The sequence below is a fragment of the Ovis canadensis genome, chromosome 19 (genome assembly GCF_042477335.2).
Source record: "Ovis canadensis isolate MfBH-ARS-UI-01 breed Bighorn chromosome 19, ARS-UI_OviCan_v2, whole genome shotgun sequence".
Lineage (NCBI taxonomy): Eukaryota > Metazoa > Chordata > Mammalia > Artiodactyla > Bovidae > Ovis > Ovis canadensis.
Window position 1 is genome coordinate 61240403 of NC_091263.1, and position 18555 is coordinate 61258957.

At 39.5% G+C, this 18555-nt stretch overlaps 1 protein-coding gene across 1 annotated transcript in view; it reads right to left on the bottom strand.

The window, feature by feature from the left end:
• CACNA2D3 (calcium voltage-gated channel auxiliary subunit alpha2delta 3) overlaps positions 1-18555 on the bottom strand; it is an 871226-nt gene that overhangs the window by 589112 nt on the left and 263559 nt on the right. Inside the window, exon 4 of the mRNA XM_069561584.1 lies at positions 1249-1308. Within this exon, the coding sequence (XP_069417685.1) occupies positions 1249-1308 (60 nt within the window). The remainder of the gene's footprint in view (positions 1-1248; positions 1309-18555) is intronic.

An 18555-nucleotide genomic window follows, 5' to 3' on the forward strand; every position in this document is an offset into this window, starting at 1 on the left:
CCACCAAAAGTCTCAGAAACTCTGAACCAAATCAACTACACCAACAGTTAGGTTCAGTCAATGGTGAGTTACAGCAAGAAATCAGAAGACTAGAGACAGTTATTGGAGGCACCCTTTCCCCCAGATTCCACCTTTATCACCTCACCATTTATCTACCAAGCACCCTTTCCGTACAGCTACCATCCCTGGGTTCTAGAAATCACTCCCTCCCCTTGCTCCTTCAGGCTAGGTGTGTGGCTTGCCCCAAGAATATAACACCATTGCTTGTTGGTTTCTTTTACCATGCACTTGTAAATATTCTCATTATTAAACTTGCCTCTATTACTCCATTTGAGTGGGCATTCTTTATCCACAAGGCAAAAATTATAGATGTAAGTGATGACAAGAAGGACACCCCAGGGACAGAGACACAGTCAAAGGCTATCTTTGGTATCAACATCTTTTTCTGTGCTTGAAGATTTATCTTTTCCATATGAATGAAAACATGGCAAAATAAACAGTATTTCCTAATTGTGACCACATGGCACTAAAAGAAGTATGTATGTTCTAGCAAAGCACAGCCTTAAGGAGTTAAGATTCACTCCTATTTTGCCAGCAGTGAGGAAAAGTCACAAACTCAAAATGACAATACAGATAAAATTTCCTTCTGGAAGGACTCAAAGGAACCTCAAAGTATTATTCAATTCACTCCTTGCCTTTAACTATGTTTTCTATATACATGGCAGCATTGAAATCCTTCCCAACCAGATACATGTGTGCTATGATTAGATATGAGATTCAGTATAAGAAACTTATTAAGCAGATGTTCAAATCCAGGTCTGTGAATGATGTAATTTTAAAATATAATTAACAGTAAATTCAAGGTTAGATCCATATGTTCTTTCAGTCACTTAAAATGCAGTCATGGAAGAGGGATTTGATATATTCTGCCATCTATCTTATCAATTTATCATTGAAAGCTCTGGCGATTACTGTCAGTTGACTGCTAACTCCTCCAGAATTAGGAGTTCACTGAAACCTGGTTACATGCGTGTAGTATGCATTATCACCTGTAATTTACACAGTGGAAAATGGTTGAGCATCATTGTCCTGTCTTGTTAAGAAATAGGTACATTTATTTCAACTCTGTACCATACTCTAAAAAGCCTTCTCCCCAAACATCTGAACCCTGGTATTCGCAGTATACCTAGTGTTTCTCCTTTAGCAGCAAGCACAAAAAGCAGTTTAACTCAAACTCTCATCAGTTACCTGCAAGTCGGCATCAAATTCATGTTTCAGGTGCGCCTCTTCCGCAGCCTCCACAAGACGCTGGAAAGACAGAAAGCAACACAGAGAGTCAGAAGTGTGATCTGGACCCCACCTCAACATCGTGAAAACACTGACATTTTTCCATTGCCCCAAATGCCAGGTCATACCATGGCCCGGAAACTGTGACCTGCTGCCTGCGCTCCCACGAAGCTGAAAATAACATCAGTGTCAAAATCCAGTTTCTGTTTTCATCACCCAATCATACATGTACATAAATGCACACATGTTCTGTATCCCTTTCATAAAAATTCAAAGACAGGCTCTTGAGGCTAGATATGGACTCCACAACCTACCCAGAAAAGTATATTCCTTAAGCATAGAACGCCCATGGTCAAGATTTATTGAACTGAACTGAGTCCAACTCTAAGTGGGCTTTCTTCCCCAGTGGTTTGGAAATGGTATTTATTTTAATTCCCTCAATCATTTAAGGTCAACTCTTTCTGCACCCAGCTCTGGTGCATAATTATCAGGTAACATTTATTTGAAGTTAATGGTACATCAATGCCATCTTGACAATCTGCATCCCAATAAGAAAATCACTAAAATTAAATCAATAACTAACAACTATAAATGCACAATTGTTGTTACTCTTCTTTGCCAATGAAATTCAGCCAATACATATTGTTATGAAACAATTTTTATAAAATTCCATTTAATGCCAATCATTTATTCTTTAATTTAAAGTTACCAACAATAAGTTATTTCTCACCATGAAAATGTAAGCTACAGGATATTGCAGAAAACTCATTTAGTTAAATAATATTTCACGGAAATTTTATTGACTTTAAAGAAAAACTTCAGATCCAGGTAAAAATTAAACCATTTATATTTTTCCCACAGTTATTCTTGTAGCCTATGCTGTCTTTAGCTTGCTTTTTTGACATATTATAGAACTGAGTTTAACAGGTCATGTTTCAAAAATTATGACATTAGATTAATCTCTAAATGATCACAAATTGACAGATAAATGTCCCACGAATAATTATTAAACTGGACATGGGAATACAGAGGCTGAAATATATTTGGGAAAATTGGGCACCAGTAGAAGCCCTAAAGCCTTCTCTCTCCAGAGGACATTTAAAGAAAGTGACAGGTCAGCCAGAGACAATGCTGCACACAGAATGGAAACTGGGAAGCGTGGCCAATCTGGTTTCCCACTCTCTCTTCAGATAGTTGGGAAGAAGCTTCTCCTTCTCTGCTCAGTCAAAGAACAGATTCCAGGAAAATATTACAAGGCCAGAGCCAGAAGATCCAGTGCCAATTCTAGGGAAGGTACAATCCCCTACCATTGGGAAATCTGGGCAAGCCCTTACCCTCTCTAATTCTTGGGATGGTTTCCTCATCCCAAACATATGAAAAGACAATCCCAGATCAGTGGTTCTCAAAGTGGAGCCCCCCACCAGCAGCATCAGTTTCACCTGAGAATCTGTTAGAAACTCACATTTTCAAGTCCCATCCCAGTCCTACAGAATCAGAAGCTCTGGGGCTGAGCCCAGCAAACTTTTTTTTTTTTAATATCTATTATTTTTATTTATTTGGCTGCACCAGTATGTGGGCATGTGGAATTTAGTTCCCCAACCAGGGACAGAACCTGGCCCCCATGTGTTGGGAAGCACAGAGTTTCATGCACTGGACCAACAGAGAAATTATCCTAGCAATTTGTTTTAACAAGCTCTCTGGATGGTTAAGAAGCTGTTAAAGTTTGAAAGCCACTGACTACTAATAACACTCATCCCAGATCCCCTTGTAATGAGCCTCACCAACCTTCTGAGGTTTCCTCAATCTCATTTATCTTCTTAAAAATCTGTGTGTGTCTATGTACATATACATATAGATGTCTTTTCACTGTAAGACACAAAATACTTTATAGGAGAGAGGCATAAAATAAAGATGATGAGAAACAGAGAAAAAGAAAGAGACACTATCTATGTAGACTGAACATACTGGCCCCAACTTTCAATGGGCCTTGGTCTTTTTGGAAACATCCTGGTCAATGAAGCTTATTAACATCCTGTGATGACTTGATACAATTTAAAAATGTATCAATGTGGACCCTGAAAGATAAATGACTGACAGTGATTGAAAAAATCTGTGTTTGCGTGAGCTTATTTTTTTAATCACTGTAACCGATTTAGAATGTATATGCATGTACCATGAAATCATTTACAAACTGTTATATGTATAATAAATATTATACATCTTTGAACACTTACATATCAAAAAAGCCATTCATTTTGACTGTGTATTTACAGTCATAGAAGTTGTTTTCTCATGGTGTCTAAGCACTTTCAGAACCCAGAAAAGAACTGCAATGAAATGGACAAATGATCAAAAAATAAAAACAAAATAAAATTTCTTAATGAACGAGACAGATATATTGAAAAAAGTGAAGAATTGGAAACCCAAAAAACAATAAAGTAGTATAGGCCAACAAATAAGAAACAGGCAACTTGAAGTTATCATGAAACAACATAGCATAAAATGCATTTCATATAATGTTTTATTTACACTTATATTTATGTATATCTCATACATGCCATAAACAAATTTGTGTATAGAGCTTCCCTGGTGGCTCAGTGCTAAATAATCCACCTGCCAATGGAAGAGAGATGGGTTGGATACCTGATCTGGGAAGATCCCACATGCCACAAGGTAGAAACTAAGCCCACGTGTCACAACTATTGAGCCTGAGCTTTAGAGCCCAGGAGCCACGACGGCTGAGCCCCCATGCCGCAACTACTGAAGCCTGCAAGCCCTGGAGCCCCAGCTCTCCACCAGAAGACACTGCAATGAGAAGCCTGAGCTATGCAACTAGAGAGTAGCCTCTGCTCGCTGCAACCAGAGAAAAACCCACAAAGGAACAAAGACCCATTACAACCAAAAATAAAGTAATTAATTAAAATATCTTTTAAAAAATCTGTGTATGGCATAACATGAAATGTATTTCAACTACAAATACTGTAATACAAACCACAGGGCACAAGAAAATAACACACTAGAAACAATTCTATAATACTGTACAAACCACTGACACCAGCCAGAACACTGTTCTTTGTGTGGAGTAGTCGAGTCCATGAGAATTTGAATCCTGCTGGCTGGTTTTTACGTTCATTTTCAAGTTAAATCTGCTGCATGCCTTTTTTTAACTTAATTTATCTCACACATTTCTTGTTTCCATAAAGATATTTTCCTATCATGCTCACTACAGAGCTTCAGGAGATATGATTCAGAAAAAAAGTTAGTTAACTGGCAGCCACACATAATACTGTCTCATGTGAAGCATGGAAGTACTTTGGAACAGGGCACTTTGAAAGGACATATCCTTCTTGTGATGGAGTTATCCCAGTCTGCACTCTGATGCCAACAGGAGACAGGCCTACATTATATGAGAGAATTCAGGGGAACCCCCGGCCTCTCCCGCACCAACAAGAATAGACTCAGTTGCTATGCACAGTGATAATGACAAAAAGCACATCAAGAGCCATGAACACCTTTTGGAAAGAATAAAACATTGTCAATCTTTCTCAAAACACTAGTATAAAATAAATGAATTATAAGAAATGTTATTTAAGAAAGAAATCAGGTGCCATAAATTTACCTAAAACAGAGCAGTCCTGGAGACAGTGTTCCCATTGTTAATAAAATAAAAATAAACTGAATCATCATTAACAAAATCAAAACCACTCAACTTCCAACTCATGCTTACCAGCAGAAAATAATAGCCCAGAGTATCCTTTTCTGAGCAAATATCCTTATCATCTAAGTCAAATTAAGTATGTTTTTAAAATAATTTTGATTATTACTTGCAGGCAAGGAAAATCGATTTAAATGTGCTAATATTTTAGTTATTATATAAGGAACTGCCACTTAGCCTGAGGAGAACTGTTACTTTCCATATCTATTAGAAAGGCAGTGTTATTTTTAATAATAAATTAATTTTCTCTTGTATGAACTCCTTTTTTGGCTTTGCAGATGAGACTACAGAATTGTGTGTTTTTTTTAATTAAAACTACACACTGGAAATAAAAATGGTTTTGAAGACTGGTATTCAAAATTGAGATTTGAGAAAGCAGCAGTTTTGTCCATAGGTACACTTTCCCCCTTAATAACCAAGTATTTCCTTACTAAATAAAAATGATAACAATATAGCAGAATATACATCCTGGCCTTGAAACAAAGCACCTACAAGCTAAAAACTTGCAATTCATCAATTGATACGTATTACATTGACTTTTAAGATTTCTAAATAACTCTTCCTTTTTAGTGGAATAAACACAAAAGTTATCTTTATATATATAAAATGCTAGAAGCCATGGACCATAGATAGTGTTTATAGCTCTGGTGAAGGCAAAACTGCCAAGGGGAACCACAGAGGTATTAAGGCATTTCATTTAAAATCACATCTTATTTCTTGTTACAATGACTCCACATATATCATTCAACAATACAGAATGCACAGTCTCCCCTCTCCTCCCCTGAAAACACTGAAATCAAGGCTAGCGTTAAAGACATTGGAGATGTCACATTCTCTGTCATGGTCCAGAAGGGGAAAAATAGGACACCAAGTCAAAGTAAAAATTGAATCAGAAGAAGAAAATGATTTTTTGTTCTACTTGTATTTCATTTTTTGGTTCCAGATCTTTTTGGCTTAAAAGGAGAAAAGATGGAAAGAAATATGCAGTGAAAGTGGGGAGAGTAATGGAAAATACAATTCCACAACCAAAGTAACTTATTACTGGAGTCCTACTGATGCTATCAGGTGAACAAATTGTGCACAGGTGAAAAAAGTTTTTAATAAAATCCCTAAAATTGGAGCAGGGACAATTATGGCCAAAAAGTCTTTAAACAGAAACATAAAAACCATACGTAGGACTTCCCTGGTGGTACAGTGAATAAGAATCTGCCTGCAAATGCAGAGGACACAGATTTGATTCCTGGTCCAGGAAGATTCCACATCCCGAGGAGCAACTAAGCCCATGAAGCGCAGCTACTGGAGCCTGTCCTCTAGAGCCCCTGAGCTGCAGCTTTGATCCCATATCCTGCACTCCTGACACCCGGGCACCGAGAGCCTGTGCTCTGCAACAAGAGATGCCACCACAGCTAGAAGCCCAGGTGCCAGCGCCAAGAAGGAGCCGCCACTCGCCTCGACTGGAGAAAGTCTGAGGGCAGCAATGAAGATCTAGTGCAACCAAAAATAAATAAGTCAAAAGATTTTCTTAAAAAACACATGAAAAGCAAAGAAAAATGATATTTCTATTTCTCATGTTAAAGGTAAAAAGCTTTGGCTTGTAAATTCTATGATCATGGGATACAGGAATTTTAACAAAAATTTCAAACTATTTAATATGTCTAGTGATTTCACTTTGTGTTTTACAAAGACATTTAATGCTCATATCGGGTTTTTATTGCCCCTTTTCTCTGAAATGAGAACAAAATTCTTTCTCAAATAATGCTTAAATTCAACTGAAGGGATTCTAGGGAAAAGCTGAGGTCATGTTAACATACTGCTAGTTATTAAATTGTCTTTAATATCAGAAAAAAGATCACGTGACTCTTCCTTCAACTCAACAAGAGCTAAACTTGCAGAAAAGCAGCTAAATGGGGCAATCAAAGAGAAGCAACCATCACTGTCACAACCACACCCAGCGTGATGTGGTTCATCCTTTCCTTACACAAAGGATTAGCAGCTTTTGTTTTAGGGACCGCCAACGAGCGTGATGGAGTAAAAGCTACATGCTGTGCCAATCAGTATGTACAGCAGGTAATTATTATCCTAGTACCATGTTACGATCATGTCTTAAACTTGACATACTGACCACCTGAAGAGATAAGGACAGAGGAAACCCAAGTTCTCTCTATAGTCACAGATTTCAAACTCAACTGATCCTAGAAATAAAAATGAAAAATCTCTATTCTCATTAAATGCCATCAGTTTATCAAAAAATCTGTCCAGAAATCTGAACAAAATGAGACTGATTTGTCCCAGGATTAATTCTAAACACTCCATCCTTGTATAAAGAGTCAGAAACCAACAATTTAAGAACTGTCATGTTGGGGGGGAAAGTAAGATATTTAAATTTACATTTTCACTCCATCTGTTGTTAATCTCTTCTCTTCTCCAATCTGGATATTGTTTTTATCACTCTGTAACAGTGTAGGTTAGGGCTCCCCAAGAGACTCAGTGGTTAAAGACTTCACCAGAAGACTCAGGAGATGTGGGTTCAGTCCCTGGGTTGACAAGATACATGGGAGAAAGAAATAGCAACCCAATCCAGTATTTTTGCCTGGAGAATCCCATGGACAGAGGAGCATGGCAGGCTATATAGTCCATAAGGTCACAGAGTCAGGCACGACTAAGCGCACAGGCAACAGTATAGATTAACCTTTGATGCTTTTGTAGCTAGAGTAATTGAAGGACTAGTACCACCGGTGGGCCATGGAACATCATGAGGTGGTTTACAGAGAGTGGAGGACATGCATAAAGAAAATAGCTATTTCCCTATAAAGAGCTAAATGAAAAATCATAGTAACAATAAGCCATGAAGCTTCCCAGGAAAAAAATTACATTTAAGTTGAGCTCTAAAGGAAAGTGGGACGTTGCTAAAAGAGTGTTCGGCCCAAACAAACATGGCAAACAAAGTTTTGGAGGCAAGAAAACTTTGGGGACTTTGTTCTAGAAACAGCTGGATCTCAGAGACCTATGCAAGGACCACATTAATGGCTGGATTACCATCAGGTAATGAATCAGGGCAAAAGGAATAACCTGGAGAGATGGACACCAACTAGACAAGAAATCTGAGACATCTTTCCCTCCTACTCTGATACACTGAAGCTGAAGTTAAAGTCATATCTGAGTCTACTAATATTCAGTAATCCTTATTGATATGAATGTTTTTGCTTTTCAACTCCAATAGAAAAGGCACATATAAATCACCAGCTATCAAGATGATCGTTCCTTTAGAGAAAAACAAGTTTTAAGGAGCCTTCATTATTTCTTTGTTCCTGTACAAGAAATAAGCTTTGTTGCACACGAATGAACATTTTGTATAAAATGACCTTCTGCTTGAAAGCTGCAAGGATTGCTTCTGCTTTAAAAACAGCAAACATTTCAAAGTAGATTATAAAAGCTAATCTATAAAGTTTCCAGAGAAAGCAGGTAACAGAACAATAGAGTAAACACATCGTGTGTATGTGGGGAGAGTTTTTTTTTCCTTCCTCCACCCCATCTCTTCCTGTCTCCTTCAGATTGCAGAAGGCTACACCAACCTTTTACAAGACAAAATAAGCCTAGAGTTTACATCAGAAGACTGGATCACAATCAATAACAAATTATCTTTGTTTCCACAGGAGATACCTGTTATCAATTTGAGGCTGATTCGATTAATAACTGTTATCAACATGAGTGGCCAATTTCCAAACCAAAGCTATCTCATTTTACACCTAAGGCTGCATTTGCCAAAATGTAACATTTGCAAAACTATTGAACATGGAAACAGCCAAGCTGCTCAAAAGGCTACCCAAGGGCCAGAGCAGCTGGGAGGAGACAGAAAAAATAGACAGTCTTATATTTCAGCCCAAGCAAGTTTTTCCTAATGATCCAGCATTTTAGAATGTGGTCTTCTATGTAGATATCCTCCAGGCAGTGGTTTATAGAGTTGGATTATCAAAATTAAGGCTATTTAACCATGAACCTTATAAAGTTTCCTCTGAATCCCTCAGTTTTAAGACAACTGAGCTCTTCCTTTCATGGGCAATAGAACTGTCATTAACTTCCTGAGATGATATAAGTCCAGTGTGAAAAGAGCTATGATATTAAGTCGGTTTAAGGATAAGCATATCTTTTTCCCACAGTGGAAATCACCTATCAATGAGGGCTCTGACCATGTTGAACAAAATTTTGTTCCAGCCCTTAATTATATATTTCCAGGGCTGACTCAGAGGTTTTGACCAGAATCCACAATGGCAGAGCATTGAGGATACTGTCCAACTAGGTAAGGAGGATGGGAGCATCTGCCTAAGATAAGAAAGATAAGATAAGGTGCAGCCAAGTTAAGAAGATAATAGTCCTGGAGAGAATGTCTATGGTACAGAGAGTTTCCAATCCTGGCTGTAACAACAAGTTCCCATCACTTCTGTTCAATTTAGTTTAACAAGTATTTGTTGAGAACCTATTAAGTAATCAGAATAGCAATAAGAACTGAGTGGGTCACTAAGGAGATGATGTAATCATGGCTCTAAGCTTTTGGCCTTTTAAACATTACATCTCAATAGAATTAGAACAGTCTCAGAGCCCAAGAACAAAGGTTTGAATACAGATCTTCCCACTCAGTAGCTACCTGACTCTGTGAAAACCTTAACTTCTTTGAGTCTTGGTTTTCTTACCCGGTGAACTGAAATAGTACCATTTTTAGTCTGTATTTCCATGGGTGAATTTGATGAGCACATACATGCAAAACATTTCCTGAAGAATTCCACACAAATGTAATTAAGCTATTATGGTAATGGGGCAGAGGAAGAGACAAAATTTTCAAGCATAACACTGTTTGACTGAACAAGAAAAGACCAGAGTCTATGATTCCCATAGTTGGCTCCCATGTGGGGAGAACTTGGAACAGCAACACAAGTTCACAGTTACATGGAGGTTATGTGAAAGTGAATTCTGCTGCCAAGAAAAGGGCTCCAAAATCTGTGTTCTCAACACAAAGCTGTGCACCTGCTCCTTGAGGACTGGCTTTCAGAATCCACTACTCTTTTTTCAGCTTCAACAGCAAAATCTGTGATCAGTGGGGTGAAAATGGAATGAGGCAAGGGCCTTTATAACATTTTGACTGATGTCCTCAAAATGGCGCAAACACAGAAATTAAGCTGTTTGCCAAAGCAAGCTCCTTTGACGCATGGTACCGGTGCGACACAGAACAGGATAGCGAATATGGCAGGCAGCTCCCCGCCCTGGGCCCCAACTATAATCAGGGCAGGAAAATTCCCTTTACCCTTGAAAATAGAGAAATATTGAACAATTTCCATGTCTAATAGATTTTACCTACTCAGATGGATTTTTATGTAAATATGATGCAGGGGAAAAGCTATTTCAATTCTGTTTCTATTCTCTCCTTGTATCTACCCATCCAGATGTTTACCAGGCAACTTCAGTTTGAAAGGGAACATATTACGTTGGTCCAAGAGTAGGCTCTGAGGTCAGACAACCTGACTTGAATCCTGGCTTGAGCTACTTCATTAGAGTATTCTGGGCAAAAGTTCTTGGTACCTAATGAATGTTCATTAATGTCAGCTCTTATTATTGTTGATGATGACAACAAGACAATGCTGATGATAATTAAGTATATGAGAAGAATTACACTAAAATCTCCGCCATGAAGATGATCAACACATTCACAGTTCAGCTCTGAGGAGAAGCAACTATTTATAATTATAGACAGTATAGTGCGGGCTACTACAGGAGGTCCCACAAGAAGATAACAGCAAATTATTTAGTTTCACACTTCCTATCCCAGTGCCAAACTGTTCTAACTACTTTAATCAATTAATCCAGTTAATCCTCACAGCCATCCTATAAAGGAAAGCACATTCACTTATCCCAACTTTACACATGGGAGAACCACAGAGCAAAGAGGTTTAAGGTGTTATGACAACTCAAAGTAAGATAACTCTGCCAGGGAATGGGGTACCAGTGTGGGAAAGGTTTCATAAATGATGTGACAGTGAGTTTGAGTTAAAGGCTGAGTGCAAGTCAGCCAACTGGCTAAGAGAAGTGATGCGAGACTGAGCGGCAAAGACCCTAAGGAAGAAGCCTCATGAGTCTTCAGAGTCTGTTGGTGGTTTGGAATGGGGAAGGCCAGTGGTGTGGGGAGAAGGGTACAAACAGGCAGGCGAGTGGGGTTTAAATGAATAAGGGCAGGGAGCAAAGCCAAGGAACACTATGTTCTGTGCACTATAGTCCGAGTGAGCAGCAAAGAGGTCTGATTGGGCATAAAAGCAACATGATCAGTTCTGAAACTGAAGTCATCTTTAAAGTAATCCAGTAGCAATGATTTAAAAAATAGATTAGACTCCTATATCTAGACTGGAAGGAAAGAAGGGAGGAGGAAGAAAGGGATAGATTTGAGGCAAACCAGGAAAGGAATGCAGGGTGAAGGAAGGTTTTAAGGTGAAAATATGCTCACACTCTGTGAGCAGTAATAAGCAAAAAACAGTAACAAGAACCGTCATGAAGAGCTCCCTGTAGGCTCAGGTCAGGGCAGTATTCAGATACTTCCCAAGGACCAGAAAGCCATCAGCAGGCCTCCAATTCAAAGAGCCTTAAACTTAGACTTCCTGCAGTCATCTCCTAAAGAGAGGGCAGGTATAGTCACAGAGAAACCACGGCACTGGAAGAAGATGCATCTCTTTCCTGGACCACACTGCCTATGGTACATATAATTTTTCTTACTGTATCCTTTACTTCTCGGGAAAAACTCAATGACATTGTATAAGCACTCTCTGCTTAAAAAAAAAAAAAAAAAAACAGTAATGTGTTAAATGCAAATATTTAAAATATACCCCTGTTCTCAACTCTGTTTTGTCATTAGGTCCATCTAGTCAAAGCTATGGTTTTTCCAGTAGTCATGTATGGATGTGAGAGTTGGACCATAAAGAAGCTCAGTGTCAAAGAATTGATGCCTTCAAATTGCGGTGCTGGAGAAAACTCTTGAGAGTCCCTTGAACTGCAAGGAGATCAAACAAGTCAATTTTAGGAAATCAACCCTCAACATTCATTGGAAGGACTGATATTGAAGCTGAAGCTCCATTACTTTGGCCACTTGATGAGAAGAGCTGATTCAGTAGAAAACACTCTGATGCTGGGAAAGATTGAGGGCAGGAGGACAAAGGGGGCGACAGAGGATAAGATGGTTGGATGGCATCACCGACTCGATGGTCCTGAGTTTGAGCAAACTCTGGGAGACAGTGAAAGACAGGGAAGCCTGGAGTGCTGCAGTCCATGGGCTTGCAAAGAGTCGGATATGAATGATCAACAACAACATTTCTTAACAGACTGGGAACCTTGAAAAATGAAAATGGCCTGGGTCCCTCTTGACTTTTGAAGGACCTTGAGTTATCAGACCAAGTTGGCTTTTACTTTTCTAAAGTAAAGTCAACCACTCATACATATGTGTGAAGCTGACTTAAAATGAAATCAAGAATAAATAGTGAAAAATAAGACCATTCCCATGATCTTGGTCCCCAATCATTTTATGCAAGTCCCTTGCTTCAGTGTGCTCAGAAAAAGCCCTCCTCCAGCAAAAGAAATAAGATCCTGAAGCCAGCATCCTAAACCCTGTCTGATACTTTCCCAAAAAATGACTGCTTCAACTTAAGATACTGGGCAGCAAGGGGAGCAATCCTGGATGCAGGATCCTGTCTATATATGAGCCATACAAAAGCTATATATGAGCTTTTAAGTCCATTGGAAGCTGAGTAAACCATGGGGCTGGTTCTGAATTAAGTGTGTGTGCCTTCAACTCATCTTCTGTTCTCTTTCCCTTCTAATTCTTATATACCCCTTTTGTATTCAAGGAATGACAGTTTCACTGTTTGGAATCAGGCTTACCATTTTAAAATTCCAAGGATGAGAAGCCAGCTTAAAGGATAAGCTGGCTTTCCCTTTTTTAATGCCCAGGTAATGAACTGAAATTACATAGAAGATTTGAATTTTATAGAAAGGTATTCATATACTTTATTCTCTCTGCTTCAACTCTCTTTCTCCTCTGTCAACTTTTAATTATAACTTTATTTCAAAATGACAATCAAGTAAGCAGATATATGAACACATGCTAGTGGTAAAAGATTGGAGGATTTTTTTTTTTTTAATGAAGAAAAGACAGAACTAACAAAGGACTGATTCCACAGTACCAAAAAGTAAACTAAGACCAAAAACTTAAATTCTTTCAAATGTTTATGAAATTCATTTGTAAACCAGGCTTGCTTTTTTTTTTTTTTTTTGATGTGGAACATTTTTTAGTCTTTATTGAGCTTGTTACAATATTGCTTCTGTTTTACCTTTTGGTTTCTTTGGCCATGAGGCATATGGGATCTTAGATATCTGACCAAGGATTGAATCCGCACTGGCTGCATTGGAAGGTGAAGTCTTAAACATTGGACTGCTAGGAAAGTACCATCGACCTGCTTTTGACATTCATCATGCTTTGCTCACACAAACTCCCTCCTGATTGGTCAGGCCCTTCAGTTTGGAGTCTTGTAACTTTCTGATGCTCTTACAGGACTCAAACAAAACGGACAACACACTGACAGTCTACGTTTACCTTTCTCCAGACACACAGACCCTAGCCACACAGAGCAGTAGTAAATTCAGCCACATAAAATGTCCACTCTGTGAATCCAAAGCCATTAAATCTCAGCAAGTCTATTCAGTTTCAGCAAATACATTTGGATTTTAGTGGGCTTTAAATTCCCTTTAATAGTCTAAAGGAGCAAAATTATTTTGAGCAAATTAAGAGTTTGACAAAGACACAGAAGATGGGAATGAATACAACAGAGGCCCTTCTTTGGGCTGAGCACTTTACACTGTTTGCCCACTTAAGCTTTACAATAAACCCTTGGGGAACTATCCTTATCACACAGATGAGAAACAGTTTTAGAAGGTGAAGGGACTACCCCAAAGTGATCCAGAAAATGAGTTATAGTGTTAAGAATGACACTCATTTTCCAGTGACTGTGAAGATGGGGAGATCCTGGCTGGGAAAAGGATGCTGTATTTCATGATCCTCCCAGTCTTTTGACCCTTCCCCAAGGCCCTTCAGTAAAATGGCTTGATTCCTTCCCCCAACAAAGAAACTCAGGACACTCCCACTTGGCTAAACTGCTATAAACACTTGGATCATCAGTGCCAATGTGGACACCCTCTATCGTGACATGGATCCTTGGAACCGTGGCCACTAGCAGCTGCCTCAACTGGTCCTTATGCAAAGACTTAAGTCTAACAAACAAATAAACTGATGACATGATGTCTTGATTGGATCTTGACTGTCATGAGTATTAAGCTTCAAAACCAGGTAGAAAGAGGCATAAGAGCTAGACTGGAGGAAATGATACACCCTCATATCTTTTGCATCAGAAACAGTGCCTGCCATCTAATTATCTGACCAAAAAAAACAGACTGATCACAACTTTTATCATGCCCCAAAACAGGGATGCAAATCTATCATTGAGGGAAAAAAAAACACAATCTGATGGGTGACCATTACCTATTATCTCTCACAGCTCAGTGATCCTCCCTTTCAGGCGTGCAGACCTTTTAGAGAACTCATCTCCATGGTGACAAGGATTTTGCACAAGAGTCAAGACCAAACATCTAGTTTTTGATGTGATGGGAGAGGCAGTAATCTTACGTGGTCTGAGAGCAGCTGCTCACACGTGTCCTTTAGGCCAAATTTCACTTGATCCCCATGGGGAGCCGAGCAGAATCAGCTCAGTAGGAGCAAGACACTGAGCAGGAACAGGATGCTGCACCTGAAAAACACAGTCCTCTCACTGCACCGTCAGTGCCTCCTGAGCATGAACCAACAGACAGGACCCCGGCCTTCATGGGCTTATGTTGAAAGAGACAAAGAGAACAGATGCAAACAAGGAAACAGATGCCGTAGGTCACATCAGGTAGGAATGAGGGTCATAAGATTATAAAACAAGGTGGCATGGTAGAAAGTGACAGGGGCAGGAACGTTTGCGGTGCTCAGAAAAGAGATTCCCACAAAATCAACATGTACCTCAATAACAAGAAGGAGCCCAGAGGCTATCTGGGCTAAGAGCTACCCAGAAGGAAAAACAGCAAGTGCACAGGCTCTAAGGTGCTGGCTACTTAACTCAAACACAGATCCACAATCTGAAACCTGTGGTGCCAGGTGTGCCTAGTTCAGGATTATTTGAATTTTAGAAAGGTAAAATGATATACATATCACATATTTGTTACAAATCACCCGCAGTGAGGGCTGACGAAGTACCCCATAACCAAATATTAATGTTTCTATAATAAGACATATGATTATTCACATTAAGGAGAACAAATAAATGTTATACATAACCACCTGTTAATTTCATTCATTTCCACCAAATGAGTTATGAAAAACGTTTCAACTTTCAGAGCTATCTGTATTACAAAATTGGAGTATGAGTTTATGAACCTACTCAAACTTGAAAAAATTTAAGTTTATAGACATTTCTCAACTTTATGTTGCTGCTGCTGCTGCTGCAAAGTTGCTTTAGTCATGTCTGACTCTGTGCAAGCCCATAGACAGCAGCCCACAAGGCTCCCCTGTCCCTGGGATTCTCCAGGCAAGAACACTGGAGTGGGTTGCCATTTCCTTCTCCAATGCATGAAAGTGAAAAGTGAAAGTGAAGTCGCTCAGTCATGTCCAACTCTTAGCGACCCAATGGACTGCAGCCCACCAGGCTCCTCCCTCCATGGAATTTTCCAGGCAAGAGTACTGGAGTGGGGTGCCATTGCCTTCTCTGCAACTTTATGTTAGCCATAAAGTATTCTCAGCCCTTTAGCTTGGCTACCACATGAGCCAACAAATTAAATGAGGAGGGATAGATCAAATAAATGCAAATGGAGGAGAGATCTTATTGAAGTGATGAAAATGCATACACAATGTGATATAAGTTATACCTCAATAAGGTTCTTAGTAAACACCCTCTTCAAACAACACAAGAAACAATATAGCAAACATCCTTTTCCAAAAACACAAGAGATGACTCTACACGTGGACATCACCAGATGATCAATCTCAAAATCATTGATTATATTCTTTGCAGCCACAGATGGAGAAGCCCTATACAGTCAGCAAAAACAAGACCAGGAGCTGACTGTGGCTCAGATCATGAACTCCTTATTGCCAAATTCAGACTTAAACTGAAGAAAGTAGGGAAAACCACTAGACCATTCAGGTATGACCTAAATCTAATCTCTTACAATTATACACTGGAAGTGACAAACATATTCAAGGGATTAGACCTGATCGAGTGCCTGAAGAACTATGGAGGAAGGTTCATGACATTGTACAGGAGGCGGTAATCAAAACCACCCCCAAGAAAAGGAACTGTAAAAACACAAAATGGTTGTCTGAGGAGGTCTTATAAACAGCCAAAAAAAGAAGAGAAGCAAAAGGCAAAAGAGAAAAGGAAAGATATAGCCATCTGAATGCAGAGTTCCAAAGAATAGCAAGGAGAGTTCAGAAAGCCTTCCTAAGTGACCAATACAAAAAATAGAGGAAAACAGTGGAATGGGAAAGACTAGAGATCTCTTCAAGAAAATTAGAGATACCAAGGGACCACTTCATGCAAAGATGGGCTCGATAAAGGACAGAAATGGTATGGACCTAACAGAAGGAGAAGATATTAAGAAGAGGTGGCAGCATACACAGAAATACATAAAAAGATCTTAATGACCCAGATAACCATGACAGTGTGATCACTCACCTAGAGCCAGACATCCTGGAATATGAAGTCAAGTGGGCCTTAGGAAGCATCACTACAAACAAAGTTACTGGAGGTGATGAAATTCCAGCTGAGCAACTTGAAATCCTAAAAGATGATGCTGTGTAAGTGCTGCACTCAATATGCCAGCAAATTTGGAAAACTTAGCAGTGGCCACAGGACTGGAAACGATCAGTTTTCATTCCAATCTCAAAGAAAGGCAATGCCAAAGAACGTTCAAACTACTGCACAATTGTACTCATCTCACACACTAACAAAGTAATGCTCAAAATTCTCCAAGCAAGGCTTCAACAGTATGTGAACCGAAAACTTCCAGATGTTCAAGCCAGATTTAGAAAAAGCAGAGTAATCAGAGATCAAATTGCCAACATCCGTTGCATCATGGAAAATGCAAGAGAGTTCCAGAAAAATACCTACTTTTGCTTTACTGACTATGCCAAAGTCTTTTATTGTGTGGATCACAACAAACTGTGGCAAATTCTTCAAGAGATGAGAATACCAGATCACCTTACCTGCCTCCTGAGAAATCTTTATGCAGGTCAGGAAAGGAAAAAGGGAAGTGAAGTTGTTCAGTCATGTCCGACTCTTTGCGACCCCATGGACTGTTGCCTACCAAGCTCCTCTGTCCATGGGATTTTCCAGGCAAGGGTACTGGAATGGGTTGCCATTTCCTTCTCCTGGGGATCTTCCCAATCCAGGGATCGAACCTGGGTCTCCCACATTGTAGGCAGACGCTTTACTGTCTGAGCCACAGGGAAGTCTTAATGCAGGTCAAGAAGCAACATTAGAACGGGACATGGAACAACGGACTGGTTCCAAGTCAAGAAAGGAGTACGTCAAGGCTATATATTGTCACCCTACTTATTTAACTTATATGCGGAGTACATCATGAGAAATGACTGGCTGGCTGAAGCAAAGCTGGAATCAAAATTGCCAGGAGAAATATCATTAACCTCAGATGCGCAGATGACACCACCCTTATGGCAGAAAGTGAAGAAGAACTAAACAGCCTCTTGATCAAAGTGAAAAAGGAGAGTGAAAAGGCTGGCTTAAAACTCAACATTCAGAAAACTAAGATCATGGCATCCAATCCCATCACTTCATGGCAAATAGATGGGGAAACAATGGAAACAGTGAGAGACTGTATTTTCTTGGGCTCCAAATTCACTACAGATGATGACTGCAGCCATGAAATTAAAAGATGCTTGATCCTTGGAAGAAAAACTATGACAAACCTAGACAGCATATTAAAAAGCAGAGACATTACTTTGACAACAAAGGTCCATATAGTCAAAGTTATGGTTTTTTACAGTAGTCATTTTTTGATGTGAGAGTTGGACCATAAATAAAGCTGAGCACTGAAGAACTGATGCTTTTGAACTGTGGTGTTGGAGAAGACTCGAGAGTCCCTTATATTGCAAGAAAATCCAATCAGTCAATCCTAAAGGAAATCAGTCCTGAATATTCACTGGAAGGACTGATGCTGAAGCTGAAGTTCCAATGCTTTGGCCACCTGATGAGAAAAACTGACTCTTTAGGAAAGACCCTGATGCTGGGAAAGATTGAAGACAGGAGAAGAAGGGGACCACAGAGAATGAGATGGTTGGATGGTATCACCGACTCAATGGACATGAGTTTGAGGAATCTCAGGGAGTTGGTGATGGACAGGGAAGCCTGGTGTGCTGCAGTCCATGGTGTTGCAAAGAGTCAGACACGACTAAGTGACCGAACTGAGGTGAA